We start from the raw sequence: 22,342 nt of genomic DNA on the forward strand, positions 1-22,342 counted from the left end.
GTTTGTTATCCATCGCGCTAAGTACGGAATGGTCAAGATACCGTGCAGTGCTATAGTGCCACATGTAGAATAACTGTTGCGACGCGACGTTAAAACCTCATAACTGAATGAAAGCTGTACACGGGCAGAACACAATTGGACACATATGTTCAGTATAAGTAAATCATTCCATTTTGATGTTCAGAAAGTTGCAGTACTGTTCAATGAGCTCAGTACTGTGGAACGCCCATCGTAACATAAACCACAACGTTTTCAACGGTCGACCTTGAGGGCGGGCACTTAAAATTACCCATGATCCTCTCCTCACTGAGACTGCGCAGAGATAGTGGTAATGCACATATCCGGATTCAAGATGGCGTCGGCGGACTCATCGCTGGAAGAGATTTTCACTTCAGACATTGATGAAAGTGCCGTCAATGCCTTAGTAGGCTCGTTGGAGGCCCACCTTGCATCACAAACGGTCGGTGTGCAACCAGGCCAAGTTTCAACGAATTCTGTGGGCAACAATCACGTAGGTAGTGCAACGATTTCTACAACGAATGTACTACAGTCAAAATCGGCACAGCAAGCACAAAAACCTGGCACAAACGGTAATAGTAACTCATTGTCGAACTCTCCCTTAAATGCTGTTGATCAAGCAAAAAATAGTGCAAGTACCCAACCAGTGACTATTAATTCAGTTGTAGTGTCATCGGTTGGCGCTACACCAACAGCTGTAGCAACTCCAACAACAAAACCTCAAGCACAAGTGAGTACAGCAACGCCAACTACGTGTGTTCGGATAATAACTTTACCCACTGCTTCTGGAAGACAGGTACTGGCCACACAGAATCTAGCCAATGTAAACCTTCTCCAGAATGTCACAAAAAGTGTTACCATGCCATCAACAACGCCGGTTATTGGTGCCAGAACAGTAGTTAGTAACGTCAACGCCCCGGGAACTGTTATGGCGAGTACCACTAATGTCAATACTTCTTCCACTCCAACTGTGTTACGTATAGTAACTACACAAGGTATTCAGACAAATGTATCAACAACTGTGCCTACGACTAGTGCTCATTCCTTGAACACAAAAATTTCTACACCTGGAAAATTAACTGTACGGGAACAACTTGCTCAGGCTCAACAAAACAGTGTTACAAAGCCCCAACAAAGTATACCCCAGCATGTTATTATCAAACAAGAACCTAAAGTTCAGACACAGCAAACTATTGCAGTGCCTCAAAGTACAATGACCGCTGTTAAAAGCACAGTCAGTAACAGTCCACAGTATGTGACTGTAAATGTAGGCGGCCAAGGTACAATTACATTGCCATCAACTGCTCTATCAGGAAGTACAACACGTGTAATAACAACAACACATCCACAAATGCAGCAAAAACTGGCACCGCGAGTCGTCTCGACTCCCATCAGGATTGCGGCTGTACCCCAAGCAATTGCCCCACGTCCTGCAGGAGTTACTGTTCCACCCGGAATGAATTTACCACAGGGTATGGTTCTTGTCAAGCAGGAAGGTGGAGGTGTACAGTTAATTCCAAATGCAGCAGTTGCTGGGGCCCTGCAGCCTAGGCCAAATGTTACCAGTCCGGCAACATACCGGTTTACCACAGTACAGGTAAGATAAAAACGGTGTTTTTTGTATTTCTGTTGCAGCTTATTCATTTATTTACAGCCCCATCTTTCAGAAGACTCATGGCAGATGTATATTGAACCATCAATCTGAATTATTGACATGCATTTTACATTTTACTGTAGCTCAACATTTCAAAAGATTCAAAACTTACAGGTTATTTAAATTTAAGATGCCTCTAGATGCCTTGGTCAGAGATGCATCATATCACTTTAAGCATAGAATTCCCCCTCTACTGTCTATGCTGTAAGTGATATCGCAAGTAATGACCCTGACAGCATGATTTTTGTAATAGATGCAGTATTTTCATTGTGGGAATGTTTTCCATATGAACATGTCAGTCGTGTACTAGTGTGATTTAAAATATCTTGTCTGATTTCAGCTTTTTCTAAACCCTGTCCCGCATTGAAGAGGTGAATGGTTTCAAAATCAAAAGTTTTCTGCTATTGCAAAATCTACCAAATGTAACAGTTGCTTGTGAATGTTGGAGCTGTCTAGATTACATTGATGAACCTCATCAAAATTAAATCACAATTCACACAACTGTCATGTTTTTTAATCTCTGACCACTGATCCATAAAATAAAAGAAACTGTAGAAATCACTTGGTATTTCCCTGGCAGCTCTACGAGATACATTTTATAAGTGGTTTACAAATGTCAAACTTGCCATGTTTTGCAAACATTGTAGGTTGTTTTCAGGTCAGAAAGGAATTCTATTCATGGATGTGATTACATACAAGCTCATTTGTCCCCAGGGCAATGTTCTTTCATGCACATATGTGCAATGCAAGGATTACAAGTCACTATTTTTCTGCCCGTATAAGAAAAGACAAGCTATTGTTATCCCATCCGCCTTACAGGTTACCATAGGATTTGTAAATGTGTGTGATTTACATAGTTCTTGAAATAATTTGTAAAAGTGTAAAGATAAATTATATTACAATAATTATCTTTGTCTGAATTACATTGATGAACCTCTTCAATATAATCACAATTCACACAGCAGTCATGTTTTATTAATCTGGGCACTGGTCACTCATCTATACAATAAAAGGAATTGAAGAATCACTTGGTATTTGCCTTGGCAGCTCTAAAAGTTATTCAATTTTATGAGTGGTTTACTATGTTAAGTTTGCCATGTTTTACAAAGATTGTAGGTTTTCAGTTCAGAGAGGAATTTCCTACATGGATGTAGGAAAATCTGTTGATTTTATAATTTTTAGATTCATAGTATTACAAGTATGATGGAATCAAATATAAACTTACCATTTACTTTTCTCTCCATCCTATGTTTTGACCACTGAATTTTCAGAACATCAATCAAATGTAACAGGGTTGACATTGTTTTGAGGTTAAGCATGTGTGTTTCATTATATCATTGATTTTCTTAAGTGAAGACAGGACATGGATTGGATCAACAATCAATTACTGTTTCATTTTACGTTGTGCTTGTAAAGATGGATGACTTCAGTGACAATTCAACTTAAAGTTTCCTTTATTTGATTGTAAAAAGCATATGTTAATGGTACAGAACTGATAAGATCCTCATCAATTATTATCCACTTACACATTTTAAATTCAACATTCAAAGTCAATTAAATTTGTAAAATTGAAAATCGAGTACAATTAACCATGTTCTCACAAACCAATATTTTTTTTTTATTTTATCAATATGTTTCTCACATTTCAATGGCATGTTTACATATCACGTCAACAACCTAACCACTTGTGAACAAAAATGATTAAGGCTTAGTGTGTATATTCCTCTCTGATTTGCATAAACCTCAATGTGTAATTTATTTTTTCAGGAAGTTTGTACACTTTTATTGAAAGTGCCCAAAATTTTTCTGAAAAATGAAATTCACATGCGTATTGTACACCAAGTAATTTACAATCTGTGAATTATTCTGTAATATTTTACCATTGGATAAAGTAGTTTAATTATTTTTGTCAAGGAAAAGAAAATTTCAAGAGTGGTTTAATCTGTTTGTGTTTAACCTGAAAGGATGGGCCAGTGACTTTATTTTGTTGTTTCCTTATTTACTGAAACCATGCAACTGCTGGATTTGTGTCAGAGAGCAAACAGGGGTATCGGTATCAATAGACCTACTGCTGAGCTGCTCTATGTGTGTAAACACAATCAAGCAGCAATGGAAACTAGTCCAAAAGTCCTAGTGCTCTTTTGTCGGCTTTGCTTTGATAAAAGATAAACTGCCGATGGTTTATTAGCGCCTTTTACACACAGCTATTGCCGAACCTTATCATTGTTTTGCTAGTGCACTTCATTCAAAATGGTAGTAAACTTTCTATTTTAGAAAGAGGTAAATAAGTACTTGTGTTATTGTAACCTCTAGAGTAAACTTGGAATCATTTTCTGTTATCACTGTGTGCAGTCACTTCTGTTCTCGCAACTTAAAATTTAAGATTGTCTCCATTATGAAATCAACAATTTGACCTGATAGAGCCTATGGTATGACCTTTGAGTTGAGGTCAACAAAGGATTCTGTATGTCAGGTGTAAATATACATTCTTACTCACTGATAGTACAACATGCAATATCTTATGAAGTTGATTTTTACTCCATCTAAAGTATTAAATTAGTCTTGTGGTGTGAGTTGACAATTAGGGCAGATAAACACTCAAACTTTCTCCTTTGAATAAGCATGCATAAAAGAAAAATACACTGAAGCCATTGAGTGATAAGCTACATCTACAGTATCAACCAACAAATTTTGATTTATGTTTTTGAATGTATGGAACCGTGTACAGTATACATGTATGGGAAGAACTTCAAATGAAAGATTGGGGCTGAGAAAAGCACCTTGCAGCAGACTTGTTGTATTTATTTTGAGGTTGCCTAGTCAAAAACATAAAATGTAGACACACAGTTTTACATGAAAAATACAAAACAATGAATTACAGCTTATTGTGCTCATTTTCACTAAACATTAGATAAATTTATGTGTTGTTCACTAATTTAGCTAGCTCCTTGCGCTAAAAATGACCCATTAACATGAAGGGCTACATGTACATTTATACCCCATCTATACACACTCTTCTTTGTCAGTCCTGATCTATGACATTTTCCATCTATTTTGAATATTGTTGAATTCCCTGTTACTGATCGTGGGGTCCTTCAGTTCTCCAGAAAGGGATTTTACCCAGGTGCAGTGTAGTTGATTTTTCTTGGAACGTGGTGCAGTTACTTCTGCATGAAGACAAAAAGGTCATGTTTGATACAAAGAATTGCATCCCAGTATATTACCATCAAAGTGATACTCCAAGATAGGTACCTGTAAACATTTGAAATAAGTGATCTGTGTTCCAGATAAATCAATTTTGTACAGCTGTTTATGCTTGTTTCTCTTGTAGCATGCATTTCCGTGTATTGTCTTTGTACAGATTTTCATTGATGACTTTACCAGACTGTGTATAGAAATATCACCAGGAGTACCTTGAAAAGCAGAAAACTACCAATATTTCTGCGCTATTTTCATCATGTGTTGTCATTGTTTCAGGGTATGTCAGTGCTTTATCACAATTGTATCACCTCATCTCACCCTATTCTGATAACAATACATTGGCTTCACATGTAAAACCTCAGTCTGATTGTTAATCGCGCAGAAATTCCACATCGCCTGTGTCTCAGTGATTTTACATACGGTATTATTTCAGTGCGGCATTTGTTACAAGCAAAAAGATGAGAAATGTTCCTGCATGTTTGAAGGTGAATTTCGTTTCTATGTCCCTATGTCATCTCTAGAGATAGAGGAATTCAAGTTCAAAATAACTGCCAAAGTCAAACTCTTGATGGGCATCGAAGGGATGACTTATCAAGTAAAATGGAACTTGATAAAGATAGCATGATCTGTGATTGTTTCAGTTAACGGTGGCACCCTGACAAATTCAACCAAGGCTTCCCAGTAACATGTATGATGCAATAGATTCCTCTTGGTTATATGCATCAGAGGACAGAAAATTTGGTACCTGCTTGTAGCTTGCCAGACCATTGACCTATACATGTCTGTGACCAAATCTTGGCAAAAACACTGATACTTCACTAAATTTAGTATGGAGCCACGGTTATTGCAACCTCTTTTGAGAATAATGATCAGTCAATTTATATGATTCCTATGGTACATGTATATAACAATAACATTGTACATCATGCTGCAGAAATTAATAAGATGAGCCAGTCATCACACTGCCAGTGACTTAACTCTTCAAAATGCCGTTCATGACTGCATTTGTCTTCCAATGTATGTCAATCATGGCAACAAATATCTTCCACACTGATTACCTCCAAATAATACCAAAAAACTCAGTGACCCTAACAAATTACTTTCATGATAACTGATATGTTTGACCAACAATAAGGCATATGGTATGTACACATACTGTACGTTTACATATATTGGGCTGTATACATTGCTGAATGTGGATAAGTGTATTTCATTATAATGATACAAACATTTGTATGTGTACAGATGTGAGTACCTGCGTCTAGCATTACTCAATAGCTATACTCCTGTACATGCGTGCGTGGTTACTTCTTGATACAAGACACCACTCATATAATCAAAAGACATTAGATGCTTTGGGTCAAGGGTTATGTTCATTGTACACAAACATTTGTCAGGTCTTTTAAAGATAGGCTTAGTAGTGAATGATACATGTATGTGTATTGCAATTTATGGTAACTGTACACAAATTAAACCTTAGTTGACCTTGTGAAATTCTACGTAATTTACACTGTCTGTGCACATACTGTTGTAACAGTACAAAAATATTATACCATACAAGTAAAAAACAACTGAATGACCTTGATTGTAATTTTGATAGTTCAAATATAGGATAAGATGCATTGATTATTTATATAGCAAATCAATCAAATCAAACTTGAGAAAGAAGTTGAACATTATGTTTTAATTAAAAGGCACATGTTTTGATAGAGTGTTGTGTTCACTTTTGACTAACTATGACAGACACACCTACCAATGTAACCTCTCAGACAAGATAATTACATGAACCAGTATTTGAGAGCCTTCTTTGTAAATCTTGCATTTTTCACAGAAGAATTTGGCCCTGTGTATAATGCAGTACAAGGAAATATGTGTGTAGCTTTATTCCTGATAACAGTTTAGCTGGTGTGTACACTAAGCCATTCTGTTGACCTTAGTCTGCCAAGGTCATTTGTGCAATGCTGTAGATCAGAGTTTATAGGCATGGAGAGGACAACTCTGCGGGTGCCACCACTTCAGTATGATAACCATTTCCAGATAATCACCTTGCACATTTTCTTGATCTGAATGGTTGGTCCTTATTTCCACAATCAGAAATAAAAATGTGGGCCAAAACACCAAATAATATTAATGATAATGATAAAATAGTGAATAATATAATGGTGGACACTGGTTTCCTCTGGCTTCTGAAATTTTTTAGTAAATTTACAAATTGGGTATTGAAACTTTTCGTAAATTTTGAAATTCATAAGTAAACTTAACCTTTCCAATACGGAATATCATTCAATCCAATTCAAATTAAGTACAACATGTGCTTAGACAGAACTATTTTGAGGTTTGTGGGCCTTCAGCTCTCAATCAACTAGCTGCTTCCTTGCATTTTTATATTAACGAATCAACAATGAAAAATATTAGTAAATCATCTGAAAAATTAGTAATTTTACGAATTTGAGAGTGGCAGAGGAAACACAGGGACACCTTTCAGGGCTCCCTTTGCCACTGTTGGTGCTCGCCCCATTAAATAATTAGGTACAGTGTATGTTTACCTTTACATTGTAAATGTACTTAATGATGAAATCATTTAGGGACTAAAATGTGAACAGATATTTGACTCACAAAGCACACTGAATGTAAACCACTGGAAAATTTCGCCTTGATATTTAGTAGTAGCTGCTAGCCTTGTACAAATAATATTGTCTGATTGTAGTTTAGTTTAGTTTGTAACTAAGATAACGGTGTTTTGCCATTCTAATTGATACATTTTACAGAACGGTGTGTGATAAAAGATATAAAATGTTTACCAGAATATTGGATTTGTATGTGTCACCATATGAAACGTAATGTTTCAGTCAAATCACTTGCGTGAAGATTAATTAATTTAGCTAATTAATTAAACTACATGTATGTTGTTTGATTTGAAACTTTTGTATAGCTTGGTAAATGTTGCTGTAATATGCACCACTTTCATGTTTTGTATAGTAGCAATGAAACCAAACAATTTTTCTATGGTAATTCAGCTTCATGAATATCAGTACGCAGCATTTGTGTCTGTTATTACAAAACCTGATCAGTATCAACAACAACACCACCAATCAGAGATTATTTAGAGAATTTGTAGAGTCATGGCATTTGAGACAGCCTACACTATCAGTGTTACCTGTAAGCTAAACCAAGGTGGCGCCGCCAACTCAAGATGCTTCAGACTGACCTACAGGATAATTGTACATGTTGAATGTATTGGAATAGGGCTGACTCAAAGAAATTCCAAAAGATGACTGAAAAAGAGTTCAACAACATCCAAAGTTTCAACCAACTGTAAACTTTACAAAGATGTTTGTCAGGCTGTCAGATGTCGCAGATTTCACAACTGCAATGAACTAGAAGAGTTCTTAGAGCTGGAAACATTGAGTGCAAACAAGAGATGTATTCAAAATATTCAAAAGTGATGTAGTGATATGGGAACCCTTTGCAGGTTATGTGTCCCAACTTATGCCATCTCTGTGAGCTAGTATGGTAAATATCTCTGCCCATCCTAAGTGAGTATACTTAGTAGATTTAGCACAATTTTTAACCTGCAAAAAAAATTGAAGCGGAATAATGAGACACTGTGCTGGTAGGATATGATACAGTACGCTGTGACCTGCTCAATGCTTCAACAGCCCAGACAGCTCTGTCTGCAAAATACTGCATTGTTTGTTTAGTGATACATTTCCGTCATAGCATGATGAAATCATGCCTAGCGGCCAGTCAGTTTCTATGATCACCACAGCCAGTAAGTTATCCACACAACTGTTGATATATGAATCCATTTACACAGGGCCCGTAATATGTCACTCATGATTTCATCAGAAAGATATTAAGGCTCGTAAAAGTGGCGATTGATTGCACAGAGAAAGAGTACATCATTTATGCTCTAGACATGTTATTGTCGCACTGTGATTGTTTTCATAGCATAGCCCTTACATATTAGTTTCATCTGTCCATTTGAGCTATCATGGACCACTTTCTATTAACTTTCTATTTAATAATACCAGTATTTTTAATTATTTATTGTTTTGCATAGGCTACCCTGTGCCTGCAACATGCAAACAATTCTGATGTTTTAGGAAATATGATTATATCTACAGTTATATGTGTGTACTCATGTCATAGATGGTTATAAGTGGTTTCAGTTATCATGAAATGTTCAACTTGCAAGTTGAGAGGTTTTACCAAGTGACTAGACATGTTGAGCAAATTCAGGAAGTTGTATCTTCTTTTCATTTGAGCTACATAATGTACATGAACATGTATGTTCATGAACATGTATCTTCCAATGCATGCACATTATGTATGGCCAGGAAAAATAATTGCATGTAAACTGTTCCTAAGAATCATGGCTTCTAGCCAGTTTCGAAATATTTTTTTAATGAAATTGTGGATATCGATATAATAGAAGCAATATATACATGTATTTAAGCCCAGCCTCTTTTCCCAAGTAACCATGCATTCCATAATGATGTTGTCGTATGATAAGCAATGGCCTGTACAAGTCCAACAGAGACAACTCATTACAGCGCAAACGCTGTATCATTTAAAGCTTGCTGTTTCTATAGCAGAGCACAAGAGAGTAGATACTTGATGATGACTATATAACTTACTCATATCACAATACAGTCTTGTAAGACCATGTGTAATGTGTCTTCACAGTGGTAAAGAACTTGGGGTCAAAGTAAAATGAAAAAGCACATATGTTAGCCCTACCTTTTAGGACATGAAAAGTACAATACTGTACTCAAGTGCATATCAGTGCATATTTTTACGTTTTTTGTGTTATTCTGGAAGCATGTGGAAATGCTCACAATTTGTTCTGTCAACACTGCCTGTATATGCAATGCCTCTATTATTGTGGACAGTTTGTAAAATCTAGACTCCAGGTCAACAGTTACAATGCTTGTTCATCAGAAAAGATCTCTCACTGCCCCTGTATTTTAGGGGAAAAAATCCCTGGAACAACAATTTTTATGCTCTGGCCTGAAGTATATTTTCTATTCATGTTGCAGTACATGTATAAGCTGCAGTTATATTAGAGGGATTTCGGTTCAGCACAGCTGTTGATTTATTGTCATTATAACATGTTTTGACAGACTTTTTCACCACCCTACATGTACATGTACATATGTACATTAACAACCCCAAAATTGTAATGTATGATGTAAATTTTCACAGTGTGCCCTAGAGGCCAAAATGTTGCTTTTGAAAATACCGGTATCATACATTTTCTTTCATGTGAGAGTGAAAATTTCTCCAGTTAGTAAGAATCACCAAAAGGAGTCTTGCCAGTTGAGTTACTGTACATGTACATGTTTTATTTCTGTTAGTCTACATGTATGTGTAAAGTTTGTTCTCTGATATAACATTTGTGCAGCTTCAAAGCTAAAGCCAGAAGAAATGGAGGCACTTTCTTGATATTGCATCAGTTTATGCAGCTGATCAATACAATGAATTATGACAGATCTATTCACATAGATACAGTACATTCTTTACTTTTACCAATTCCATGCAATGGTGAAGATACCCATGTTGAAAACAGTCTTTGATGGGTATACTCAGTGGATTTATTAAACTATAGATGCACGCGAGGCTTACTTTTGTGTGTAGTAACCTCTGACCTGTGACCTTTCAAGGTCAAAATGGCCGACTCTGGTGAACACTTGCTATTCCCTTGTAGTATTAAAGCTGTTCTTGCAAATTCAGTGCAATGGATAAAAGTTTTGGCCATTTCTGGGCATTTGAATGTATCACTGGATGAGATCAATGAATCTAATGTAAGTAGTGGGGTTTTAAGACTGATCTGCAACACACCAAATTTACTCCTGAACAAAAGTCACCAATTTCATTACCTATCTGAGCCAGCCATGTGTTAACATAATTTTCCTCTAGAAATCCATTCACTTTAAAGTAAAGACATACGTACATAGAACAAATCCAGTCACTATTTTCAATGTCAAGGTTTTCCAGTATTCCCTATCTCTGTTTGCTTGTAGGTGCCTGTTTATCGTTTAAAGGTCAAACATATTTGTTTTAGTTAGTCAAAATTTCTTCATTATTTGTTCCCAGGAATAAGAACTAGTGCTGTCTTTTATAAATTCTTACTGTCCATTCAATCAGTAATAAAAATTACAGTATATGGCCTTTAATTTTGTTCCGGTTGTTCAGTACAGCATCAGATTATTAATCACATGTACGCTGTCTTGACCTCATTTGCAAGTTTAGTCTGTTTTGACTTCTAATAGCAATTTCATGTGGATAAGAATCGTCACAGAATTTTTAAATAAGAAATAAAAGTCTTAAAACGACAGTAGTATTTTTGCAAAGTAATGTATCTCACCTTATCCAAACATGTTCAAGGACACTGTACATGTACATGTACATGTATGTCACTAAAGCTACATACCAATTGTGTTTGCAGTGAAGCATATGTACAACAGCTATTATGATGTTTGTGAAGTCAAATTTGTGAAAAACAAAAAAATTACACTTTGTAAGTCTCAATATGTGATTAGAACTCTTCTGTAAAAATTGAATTCTGTTTTGGTTATGCAATTTTGCTGCCATCTTTCAAGACTGTAGAATCTATGAGTTGGTTATGCTATGTACATGTACAACAGTGCCACGGCAATGTTATTCTTGCCTGTGTCATGTCGTAGTGGCAGAAGTGCCCGTAAACTTTATGCTTTGTATAAAATCTTCAATAAAGAATAGAAGGTAATGAGAAATTTGAGAAATGCTTGATATACCGGTACTACGCTGATTTCCTGATTCAGGTACATCTATTGCATCAACACTATGGCAGACAAAATTACACTTTAGACATATACCATGTGTGTAGCTGCTTATGTTCATGTATAGATAAACCTCTGTATCATTATAAACACTGAATAATAATTCTACAAAGTGTGTCCAAGATATATTAATTCTCTGACTCTATGTTTTTATTTTTTACATACAGCCAGGAACGCAAGTCGTGACAGCGCAACCCCAGCAGGTTTCAGTGCAGCAATCAACAGGGCAGCCCCAAGTTGTCCAGTCAGTGGTACCACAGGGAGCAGTTCAGAAAACCGCCACCTCCCAGTCAGCCACTACCCAGCACATACAGACTGCCACGCCAATTGTCATAGGTGTACAACATGTGCAGAAGGCCATGTCTGCAGCGTCAGCGCACAGTGCCAGCGCGACGGCGTCACCAATTGTCACCATGGCGAGTGCAACCCACGGTGCTGCGTCCACAAGTGTGACTGTGGCCACAACGACAATGACCGGTAGTCGTCCCGTGGCGCATGTCGTGCCAGCTACTGCGACCGCTGCTGGAGTTACAAATGTGAACGCAGCAAGCACAACTGTTCCAGTAACACAACAAAGTATTCCAGTGTCGCAATCAGCAATGGAAAATGTCAAAAAATGTCGGAATTTCCTGACAACTCTTATAAAACTAGCATCAAATCAACCACCAGAGACGATAAAAAATGTAAAAGAACTTGTACAAAGTCTTATAGTAAGTATCAGACTCCTTGAGTTCCTTGGTACATGAAAATTAATTCTTGGAAATGAGAACTGACTGAAAATGTGTGGGTTTTTTAAATATGACCAAAGTGCAGCAATTCACGCCACCAGTCCAAGAGATTAAGTTTTTACATGCAATACTTACAGAGAACTGGCTCTGGTCAAAGTGAAATCATTAGCTGCTGTGGCTAACGTTCAAGTTTAATGTTGAGACAGCAGTTTAGTCAAGTACAACAAAACACACGTCCATTTTCAGGTCAACAATTACAATCCAAGTTTTGCACACTACCTTCATGTCCTTTCTATACTTTCAACATCTCAGTTGAAAAGAATCTGTCGAACAATGTCATGACAGTCATGTGAGTGAAACCTAAGGAAGGCATGCAATAAATTACCTTTAAATAGTCATAATAAAGACAACAAACTTGGTTTTATCCAGCTCATTGTAAGCCTTAATTATTTCACGAGGACCGATTAAACAGCTAAACGTTATCAAGCTTATGCTTTGGGTCAATTATAGCAGTGTAAAAACAACCAAATGTTGTTCAATAGAGGGCACACTTTCTCTATTTCAAATCTTTACGTCTTTAGTTCTGTTGTAAGTTGCTAATATTTTTATGCACATCTGCAGAATTATTTGATGTTTCATTACTTGGTTCAGGGCTAAACTTATACTCTTTTACATCCCCTCTTCTGTTCTGTGTACTTATGTGTCAGCAAGGGACAAGCAAAGTGAAACACTTGGAGCAAGCCTGATGCAGCGCATAGTTAGACTTAGCTAAATGATGCTATGTTGAATAGTTGAGGATGCATGTACAGTCAGTTGGATAAAGCTACACTACATAGCCAGCAAGGGCCTGCATGAGTGTCTGGGCTACACCCACTGTTGGGCTAATAAGAAATATTAGGACATTTGCAAATTAAAAAAAGAAATATTGTTTACATAAGTAAGTTTTTTGATAACCTTTCCAGGCTTCACAAATGATATATGCATTTCTTCCAAAAGCTATGTTGTCCTACATTTCAAAGAAAAATCAGACCATTTTGCAACAGATTTGGCAGTATGATAGTCATATTTACTTCATGTCACACTGACACTTTTAGCAGGATCTTTGAATGTACATGTATTTACTTCATACCGTGTGTGTCTCTCCATATATTTGATATATCGATGTCTTGTCTTGTAGGATGATAAAATACAACCAGAAGAATTCACCTTGCAGTTACAAAAAGAATTGAAATCATCACCTCAGCCATACTTAGTACCATTCCTTAAGGTAAGTGATGTCCCTCTCTTTGTTTCATGAGACGCTACCTCACTTGGCTGGAGAACCAAAAATTGCAACTCTCAGTGTTGGTTCTTGCATCACCACCAACTGAATTTGCCATCCTCAGAGTATCAAGAAATTCTCCGTAAATGATTATGGAGCTGTAGCTGTTTGACTGGCACTAAGAGAACATATGTAATGGTGAAGTACTACGAATTACGTCAAAATTAAGTTGTGGTGTCATTTTCTTGAAACTTTGCACAAATATTCTTGGAAGTTGTGCAAGTGCAAAAATAAAATAAAAAATGGGGGTCACCACGCTCGTTTCCATGGAAACGGACGTTAAAATGGCGTCGTTAGAAATAAATAACAATGACATAATTCACTTAAACAACAGAAAGCAATTATAAAAAGCTTAGCAAATGAGTTAATTTTAATAAATACCAAGACTTAAGATCCATATCTATCGAATGTATAGTTTTCATGATGTTTGTAAAGATATTTTTACATAAGTATCGATTACAAAATGACGATATCGAAATTATATCACTACATAATTTTCGAACTTTTTTCCTGTCGCTTTGAATGGTGTCATTTTGACCAAACTTGGCGAATAAAATCCTGACATAATACCATTTAGTTTACACTTTTAATAAAGGGTGTCACCACGCTACTTTTTACAATATCTCCAGGTGAATGGGTAATATGCGCCATGTAAATGGGAGAGAAATGTTAATTTTTCGCTCATATTGAATAAAAACCAGCTTCCTAGGGGGTCAAAATATGACAAGGTGATAGGTCACATGTATTCTAGAGAGACTGGTCAAAAATTAGGTAAAAGCGCAATTTCAACAATGACAGGTGATGTTAAATACGTGCGCTACAAAATAACCCATTTGCGGCAGGGTGGAGTTAAATCGGCGCAGAAACGTTCTAAAGCGTGTGCGCGTCCGAATTCGTCGCCCTTTACCTTAAGAGAACATATGTAATGGAGAAAGTAAACTTTGCAGGCCCCATAAAAGCAAGACCGTATTGTTCTTGAGATCGTTCTTGAGGCTAGTTCATGATAGTTAAAGGTATACTGTCACCTGTTCCAATTTTGCTACAGTTACCATGGAAAGAGAAAATCTAACCAATCACTGATTTTAAGCGGGTGGCCGCTTTTAAAACAGCACCCTCACATGGGCACTTTGAATACCAATGAACGCTCCTTTGACCATATATGGGCATATTTAGATTACAGGTGACTTTATACCTTTAAATACTGTTACGTTCACATCTGCTGAATCCCAACTTTTCTTCACAGGTGTTTCATGCAACCCTTTTTTCCACAACCATGATTTTTTGGCCAAATATTTGCATCTCGCCTTTCAACAAAGTCAGCAGGTGATGACCACAGAAATCAGATAGAAATTCTCTTACATGTAACATTCACCTTCCTGACTCAAACTTGGTCCAAGTCACATGCATGTAGCTTGACTTTGAGACAAAAAAGCCAGGCAATACAGGTGAAAGGGACAAAATTTGACATTGTTTATAACATTTTTTACTTTGGAATCCAGTACCTGTTCCTATGAATTGTTCCTCCTAAAGTACATTGAAATACAAAAGTATCATCCTCTTTGTATTCTGTATTGCAGGCAGTGTTATTGCTAACACATGAGCTCTAATCCAGACTAAATAAACTTCAGTCGTCAGCAGTAGGCATGAACCACATACAGTCTATGCTGACATGTTGAACACAAGGCATTTTGACAAGATTTCAGAAGTAGAACAAATGTGTTTTTTGAAACAGAACAACAAATGTAAGATACCGTTGTTGGAATACCGAGAAGTGAAGGAAAATGTATTTTTTTCACTTACGTGTTGTAGATGTTGGGATAAAACCTGAATTATCTAATAATGTACTTTCAATTGTGCATTTGCAGAGGAGTTTACCTCTCCTTAGGCAGACACTTCACAAAACTCCGATTCAAGGACTTCGGCCTCCGAATCTCTTAACTATCAACACCACCTCAATGGTCACAGGGCCGGCCGTTACAACTGTTTCATCGGGGGCCATCACGACCGCTGCGCCCGCGACCGTCACCATCACCCAGCAGCAGTTCGAGCAGCTGCAGAAGCAGAAGCATGTGCAGCAGATCAAACTGCAGCCTGACCAGCTGATCAAGGCACACCAGCAGGTGAAACCGCAGGTGCCAGGTATCAGGCATATCGTGGTGTCTCAGCATGGGACGACATCAGGTGTCATGACGACTGCCAATCAGCTTACAGCTCTCAAACAAATCAAAGGTCGCACAGCAATAACCACAGTGGCTTCCACCCCTTCCAGTCATAAGGATAAATCAAAATATTCATCAACGTTTAGGTATGTTGTGTTTTTCGGATAGATAGCATCATGTAATTTATGCGACAGCGTGTGACGGGTGTAGTGTGCCCTCTATGCTAAATTGCACACAGATCTTAGGGTCTGTGATTTTCATGCAATGGACTCAAGGAAGTTTTTGCATAAAATGTAACAGTAATAAGGCCGATACGAAGAGATTTCCCTAAGTTCCTGATTTGACTAAAATAGCTTGTGACTTCGTAGGCAAACTATTGATGCATGTTGCCAATGGCATAATGCAACTACAGCATGTATTCCCATCTGTCGTCTGCTGAATTTGATGTGGTAATTATATTTGTTGGTATTTTTTGCAAAACAAGTTAAAATCTGACAAGGATGTTATCTCCATTCAAATGCAGTTGCTGTCATCTATTTATTTGCATGATGCGACTACTTAACAGATCATACAGGAATGTTTGGCTGTTTCCAATCACTGATGATAAATATCCATGGTAATAATTTTGCAGGGACGATGATGATATCAATGATGTAGCATCAATGGCTGGTGTCAATCTCTCAGAAGAGAGTGCTCGTATCCTAGCCACAAATGCAGAGTTCATTGGCACTCAAGTGCGGTCGTGCAAAGATGAACAATTCCTTCATATGTCGCCATTACAAAGAAAATTAGCTGAAATTGGTAAGTTATCTTGATATTCAGCTCAAAGTATGACAATGACATTGAAGATTGACCTAGTTTTACAGAGGGACTATTTGATCTTTGGACAGGGAAGTCAGGATCATGCCAACGTGCAATTTTTTTGCGCTCAAAGGTTTTACTTTATTTTCATATTTTGCATAGCGTCCTTACTTTTAGCCCATAAAATCTTCCCAGTTTATTTTTGTCTACATATATGTGAATATTTCATTTTTTATTTTATTATAAGACAGAGCAACATTATGAAATACACTTTAAAGGCATTTTCCTTGAAGAGATGCACGTGGTAATTCTAACAATGACCTATTTGTGCAGTCGATCATTGTATCTCTTATTCTGGTTTCCATAGACCACTCTTTTAGAGTAATGAAACTATATATTCTCACATGTGCCACTCTGTTTGCAGCCAAGAAGCATGGTCTTGATGAACCATCGTCAGAAATCTGCAACATGGTGTCACATGCCACACAGGAAAGGCTGAAAAACCTCATAGGAAAGCTAGCACTAATAGCACAACATAGAATGGAAATTTACAAAGTAAGTGCACAGCAACTTTAGCTGAAAGGGTGTAGCTTTCTGCAACTCTTTACCAATTATTTTCAGTACATTCTTAACCAAGGGTGTTCATGGTTAAGTGTTTCCTCAAAATCTATTTCCTTCTCAGTGTTAGATTTTTTCTGCTATGTGTTCCATTGATGCGTTCGAACCCTTTGTTGAAAGTGAATTTGATACGGATATTGTAACACGTTGTCGACATGTTAACCCCTGTGTACAATCTACACCTGTAAACTTAAGTCATCACTGAAATTTCATCTGACCATTTTGTTTGTAGTCCTATGATTTGACCACCGTGTAATTGACTCATGTCTGATGTCATGCACTCACTGGCATTTTCAAATTAGTTCAAACAACCTAGCTGTTCTTGCAAAATACCTGTGACAAACATTCAGTCTTGTGAACCAGAAATTCTCCTAGCCATTTAATTTGAAAGTTCTCCAAAAATATCATTGCTTTCTATCGTTCTTGCTCAGTCTGCACATACAGTAATTTTGAAGCCAAATATTGTCTGTTAATATTAAAGTAACATGTTAAAATTATTAAAATAGCATGCTTAAAAGATTATATAAAAAGGAAAATGTTTTTCTAACACACATGTACATGGATTACATTGATATCATTAATGCCCTTCCATGTGATCTGTGAAACTCTTCACTATTTCTCTTTCATTGAAAGTTTTGTGCCACTTCATAAACAGAGTGACAAAAATGTCCCATTACATGTTTGTATTTGATGAATACTCATCCATTTCTCCCTCTATCGTCCATACCACAGAATGATTCTAGGTATGATGTTACGTCAGACGTCAAATCAAAGTTAAAATTCTTAGAACAGCTAGATGCACTTGAACGGAAACGGCACGATGAGCAAGAGAGAGAAATGTTACTTCGAGCTGCCAAAGTAAGTACTCCATAACACTCTTCATATATTACCCACAATGCATGTAGGCTCATACCACCAGTGTTTTTCAAGAAGAGGTCAAAGTTCATCTGCTGAACCAGAACTATCAACTCAACCCACAATTCACTGTAATGGCCCCACTGACAAGTTTGTTACAAATATTCAAATTGATAGTTTTAGTTGTCATCCCTATATACAATCAGTGCCTGTATGTTGGTGGTGTCATGAAATTTTACATTCTCAATTTGTTTCATCAAAGAATAGATCTCACCACATTCAAGTTTGAGTTGCATGTTTCAGTTTATTTGATAGATTACCTTTTACCACCAAATTTGATACAACATGTCTGGTTTCTTAGCAAAAGGTTGACCTCTTTACAGGGGTATTAAAATGAATGAAAAGCTAAAGAGCTACAGTCATGAACACTGCCCTCAATGGTCACATTGCACAAATCAGCAAAGTGCTAAATGACATGGGCTAGAATTCCAAATTTCAAGAAATTTTGTTGCCTATCATACACTGGGTACAACATTTCAATTTTATGGCCGTTTGGACTCACTTTTTTATAATCAAATGTTTGTAGAGACATTTATTGTAAATAAACCAGGAGACATGAGTTAGACATGCACAGACATTGTGACTATAGTCCTTTATTGTCTTCACGTACAGGACTACCCATGGCTTTGTGTAGCTTATTCCAACAATTTACACGTAGCAATGCTTGAGAATGCAATTGTAATATTGTCATTTTCTCAAAATGCCATTTTGATATGTACGATTTTTGTCATTTCTCTAAATTCTCACAAAAGACTTGGTCAGAGAAGCCATTTTAGAGAGAAGCCATTTTAGAAAATGTATTCAATAAATGGTGTCACTAGAGTATTGTTTCTGATAAAATCACGCATTTCTTTCTGTACAAAAGAAAAGCTTGGAACAAATGCTTATTCAGCAGTTTTTCTGATTGATGTCAAATTTTTTTTCACCTGTCAGAGTCGGTCAAGACAGGAAGACCCTGAACAGCTGAGGTTGAAGCAGAGAGCCAAGGAAATGCAAATGATGGAAATGGAACAAATGAGAAAGCGGGACGCAAACCAGACAGCGCTGTTAGCCATTGGTCCAAGAAAGAAAAGGAAATTAGACTCTCCAATACCAGGCAGCTCATCATCAACCATGACACAGGTCAGTCATTGGTATTGGCAGTGAATGATAAATAGCATTAAGTTTTAACTTTTCCCTTCAAAAGTTTGTACCACCAAATCATTTTGTTTGCCACGGTTTTGCTCTGTAGTGGCAGGGTTGACATTTTGAGAGGAATTATGTCAAGACATGTACCCATGGCGTGTTTACTGACCAATCTCAATGGAAGAACTTGTATGATACATGTGATATAGTCATAATAACAGGTCATTATGACCACAGGTCAGTGTGTTTTTCAGTCAAAGAGGTCATGGCATGCATAGCCTCTGGTCAGTTTTTTGTGTCCATTGACTTGGTCAGAGTTTATGACCACTGGTCAGTGTTTGTGTCAAAAGTCATGGATAATGACCGTTTGTGTCCAGGTAATTGGTAATATAACAGCTTTTTAATGTCCAAAACTGAAGAAGTACAAAATCTGGTTATTCTCATGTTTGCACAAGCCAGTTCTCAAACTTTCAGCCATTGTAACAAAAGACAGTCTGAATCAAATTGAGGCGAATATCAAGATAAAAAATGCACTGCATTATTAGGGGTTGTTCATGATTGAAAATATGAACTTTCAAATACTTGGGGCATCTAAATACTGGGGCACCTGTTTACAATTCGTAGGTCAAGGTAAACATGTTTTTTGTTCATCACTTTTTGACTTGTTGTAGAACAGTTTTCCTACAACTTTTGTCATGTTTCCTCCACAGGGTAGCAATGGTAATGGTAGTGGGTCTTCAACATCAACAATGTCTAGTAGACCACAGGTAAGAATACCGATATGTACCTTACAGACTTCCAAACATTGTTGTCCAATAATGGCGTGTTCCACTGATCAAGTGCGTTCTTCATGACAAAATCACATAGATATCACTGTGCAAAGATATGGGCATCAGTGAAACGTTTATCAGAAAAGAAAGGTGGCTGACCTGAAAAATAGTAAGCTTCTTTGGTTGTTACACCATGATAGTATTTGATTTTTCTGACTCCCCTTTGCTTTGTTTTCTCTCAGCTGAAACGAGTGAAACGTGTGAATCTCAGGGACCTTATTTTCCTCATGGAGCAGGAGAGAGAGACAAAGAAATCAGCTTTACTCTACAAGGCTTTCCTCAAATAAGGCTGCAGCAGAAACAATCAAAGGAATACCAAAGAATTGCAAAAAAAGTAGAAGAGGAAAAACCGAAAGATCTTTACGGGAGTTTTAAGCCAGGCAAACACAAACAGAGGACCACATCATGTATGCTGTCAAGTCCGTTTAGATGTAATTAAGAAAGCACCCTTTTTTTATTCCCTTATTCCTACTCTGATACTTTGTGTACAAATATGGAGTATTTTATAAGACTTAGCTTCCTTTTTAAAGTATCATTTACCCTGGTTATCCCTATTTTTGCAGTCTAGGATAGACTGACCCTGCCATAGAATGCTAAGTTTGTACCATAATACTGTGGAACACGGGGGAGGAGTGCAGAAGGGGAGGGGGGTTTGTAGAAATTGCGTCTTTTTGAAGTTGACTGTTTGTACATAGTATGTATAGAAGTTTAATTTTGAAATATGCTGCTTTCTAGTGTGTGAGTTGGCAGTGTTAGCAAAATACTCAAAGAGTCAGGGGATCCTTTATCAATTTTCCAGATTTCTGGGGTGTAAGTCACTCGCAATGTTGAAACGATATGCGTGTGTGCATGTTTACTTCAGTGTGTTGGTTTGAGAGTGTGTGTATGCTTGTGTCAAATACCTGTACATCTTATACAGATGCAACTCTTTCTTTACGATGTCTCGTTTAACCAACCCATCAGTCGGATTTTTTTTTTTCACAAGAATGTAGACTATCTGTTGTAATAGTTTCAAAGGTTTAATATTTGTAAAAATTACAACCAGTACCTAAAAATTCATATTCTTTGTCTTTCTGTTTAGTCAAACACCTGATATTGTTATTCATACTAGGTGACTTGGGACTTGGTAATTAATAGAAGTAAAACTTCTCCCAAGAGTACAGTTTAATTGTTTTAATCTTTTAAGTTTGATCAGATTCAGTGAATCTTCTTGAAAGTAACTTTTTTAAAATGAGTAATTCTCAAAAGTCTTTGTCATTTTCTTCTAAATGTAAAGAATTAAGTGTACATGCATGTTGTTAGTGTGTAGAAACAGCTTTAGTACAAAAACGTCGAAAGACATGCTCACCATGGTGGCATCCAAAAAAGACAGTATCAATACAGATCCTGAGTTTGTTTTGTATCGGAGGAAACTCTGGGCTGTTTGAGGAAAACTCTAGTGTACCTGGATAAAAATGCAAAATAAATCCATCTACTTTGCTACGTGTCATTCAAGAAAAATTAGGGGGGGGAGGCGGAGGAGATGGTCAGTAGGTACATACAGTGGCCTTGATGGAATAACACGACAAATAAAGTTATGCATAACTGGTAATATAGCTAAATGTAGATGTACACCAGTCAATGTGAATACTTTTGCAAAATTTCCAAAGTCAGCTTGCCAGTGCAAAGGCATTTTGTGTCCAAAATCAGCTGTGATTTCTTTTGGCAACTGAACTTTTGAAGTCCAAAATAATATTCCTCACTGCCATGACCACTGTTGACTGACTTTCCTCAAGTTTTGGGTAGGCTTTCACATCAACACATGCTTGCAGTTCATTTGTCTTGCTTAAAATGATGCCGTCAAATTCTTCAAACTCTCCTCTGATACAAAATGATACAAAATGAAATAAATTGTGTCAGATTTTTTCTAGCTTTTTCATAATCTGAATATTTTTCCTAAATGAACTTCAGCAATATACATAATATAGTCCACTGTTTGCATGAAATTTAGTAGAGGTGAAAACCAGTGCAAAGTTTCAGACACAGAATGAATATGTTCTTGCGTTTCCTCCTTCAAAATGCACACAAAAAATGAAAAAAATTAATAAATAGATGAATGACCATTTGTCCTATTTGAACAAACCTCTGTGATGAGTACTTTGTTAATTT

The 22,342-nt window shown here is 36.9% G+C and overlaps 1 protein-coding gene across 1 annotated transcript; it reads left to right on the forward strand.

Annotated features, from left to right (window-relative positions):
* The first annotated feature begins 318 nt into the window (after positions 1-318).
* LOC139148274 (transcription initiation factor TFIID subunit 4-like) lies at positions 319-22,121 on the forward strand. The gene is made up of 10 exons (XM_070719624.1): positions 319-1,615; positions 11,865-12,407; positions 13,603-13,692; positions 15,612-16,051; positions 16,537-16,706; positions 17,131-17,261; positions 18,057-18,182; positions 19,173-19,361; positions 20,075-20,131; positions 20,377-22,121. Exons 1-10 carry the CDS (start codon positions 332-334, stop codon positions 20,479-20,481), a joined length of 3,135 nt encoding a protein of 1,044 aa, XP_070575725.1. The 5' UTR covers positions 319-331; the 3' UTR covers positions 20,482-22,121.
* Positions 22,122-22,342: the final 221 nt, after the last annotated feature.

This window comes from Ptychodera flava, chromosome 13 (genome assembly GCF_041260155.1).
Source record: "Ptychodera flava strain L36383 chromosome 13, AS_Pfla_20210202, whole genome shotgun sequence".
Lineage (NCBI taxonomy): Eukaryota > Metazoa > Hemichordata > Enteropneusta > Ptychoderidae > Ptychodera > Ptychodera flava.

Bases quoted from the DNA above. Each gene is read 5' to 3' on its own strand.
- LOC139148274 (XM_070719624.1), top strand. From the start codon at position 332: ATGCACATATCCGGATTCAAGATGGCGTCGGCGGACTCATCGCTGGAA. The intron at 12,408-13,602 runs GTAAGTATCAGA...CTTGTCTTGTAG, and splicing joins AACTTGTACAAAGTCTTATA to GATGATAAAATACAACCAGA. The intron at 16,052-16,536 runs GTATGTTGTGTT...ATAATTTTGCAG, and splicing joins AAATATTCATCAACGTTTAG to GGACGATGATGATATCAATG.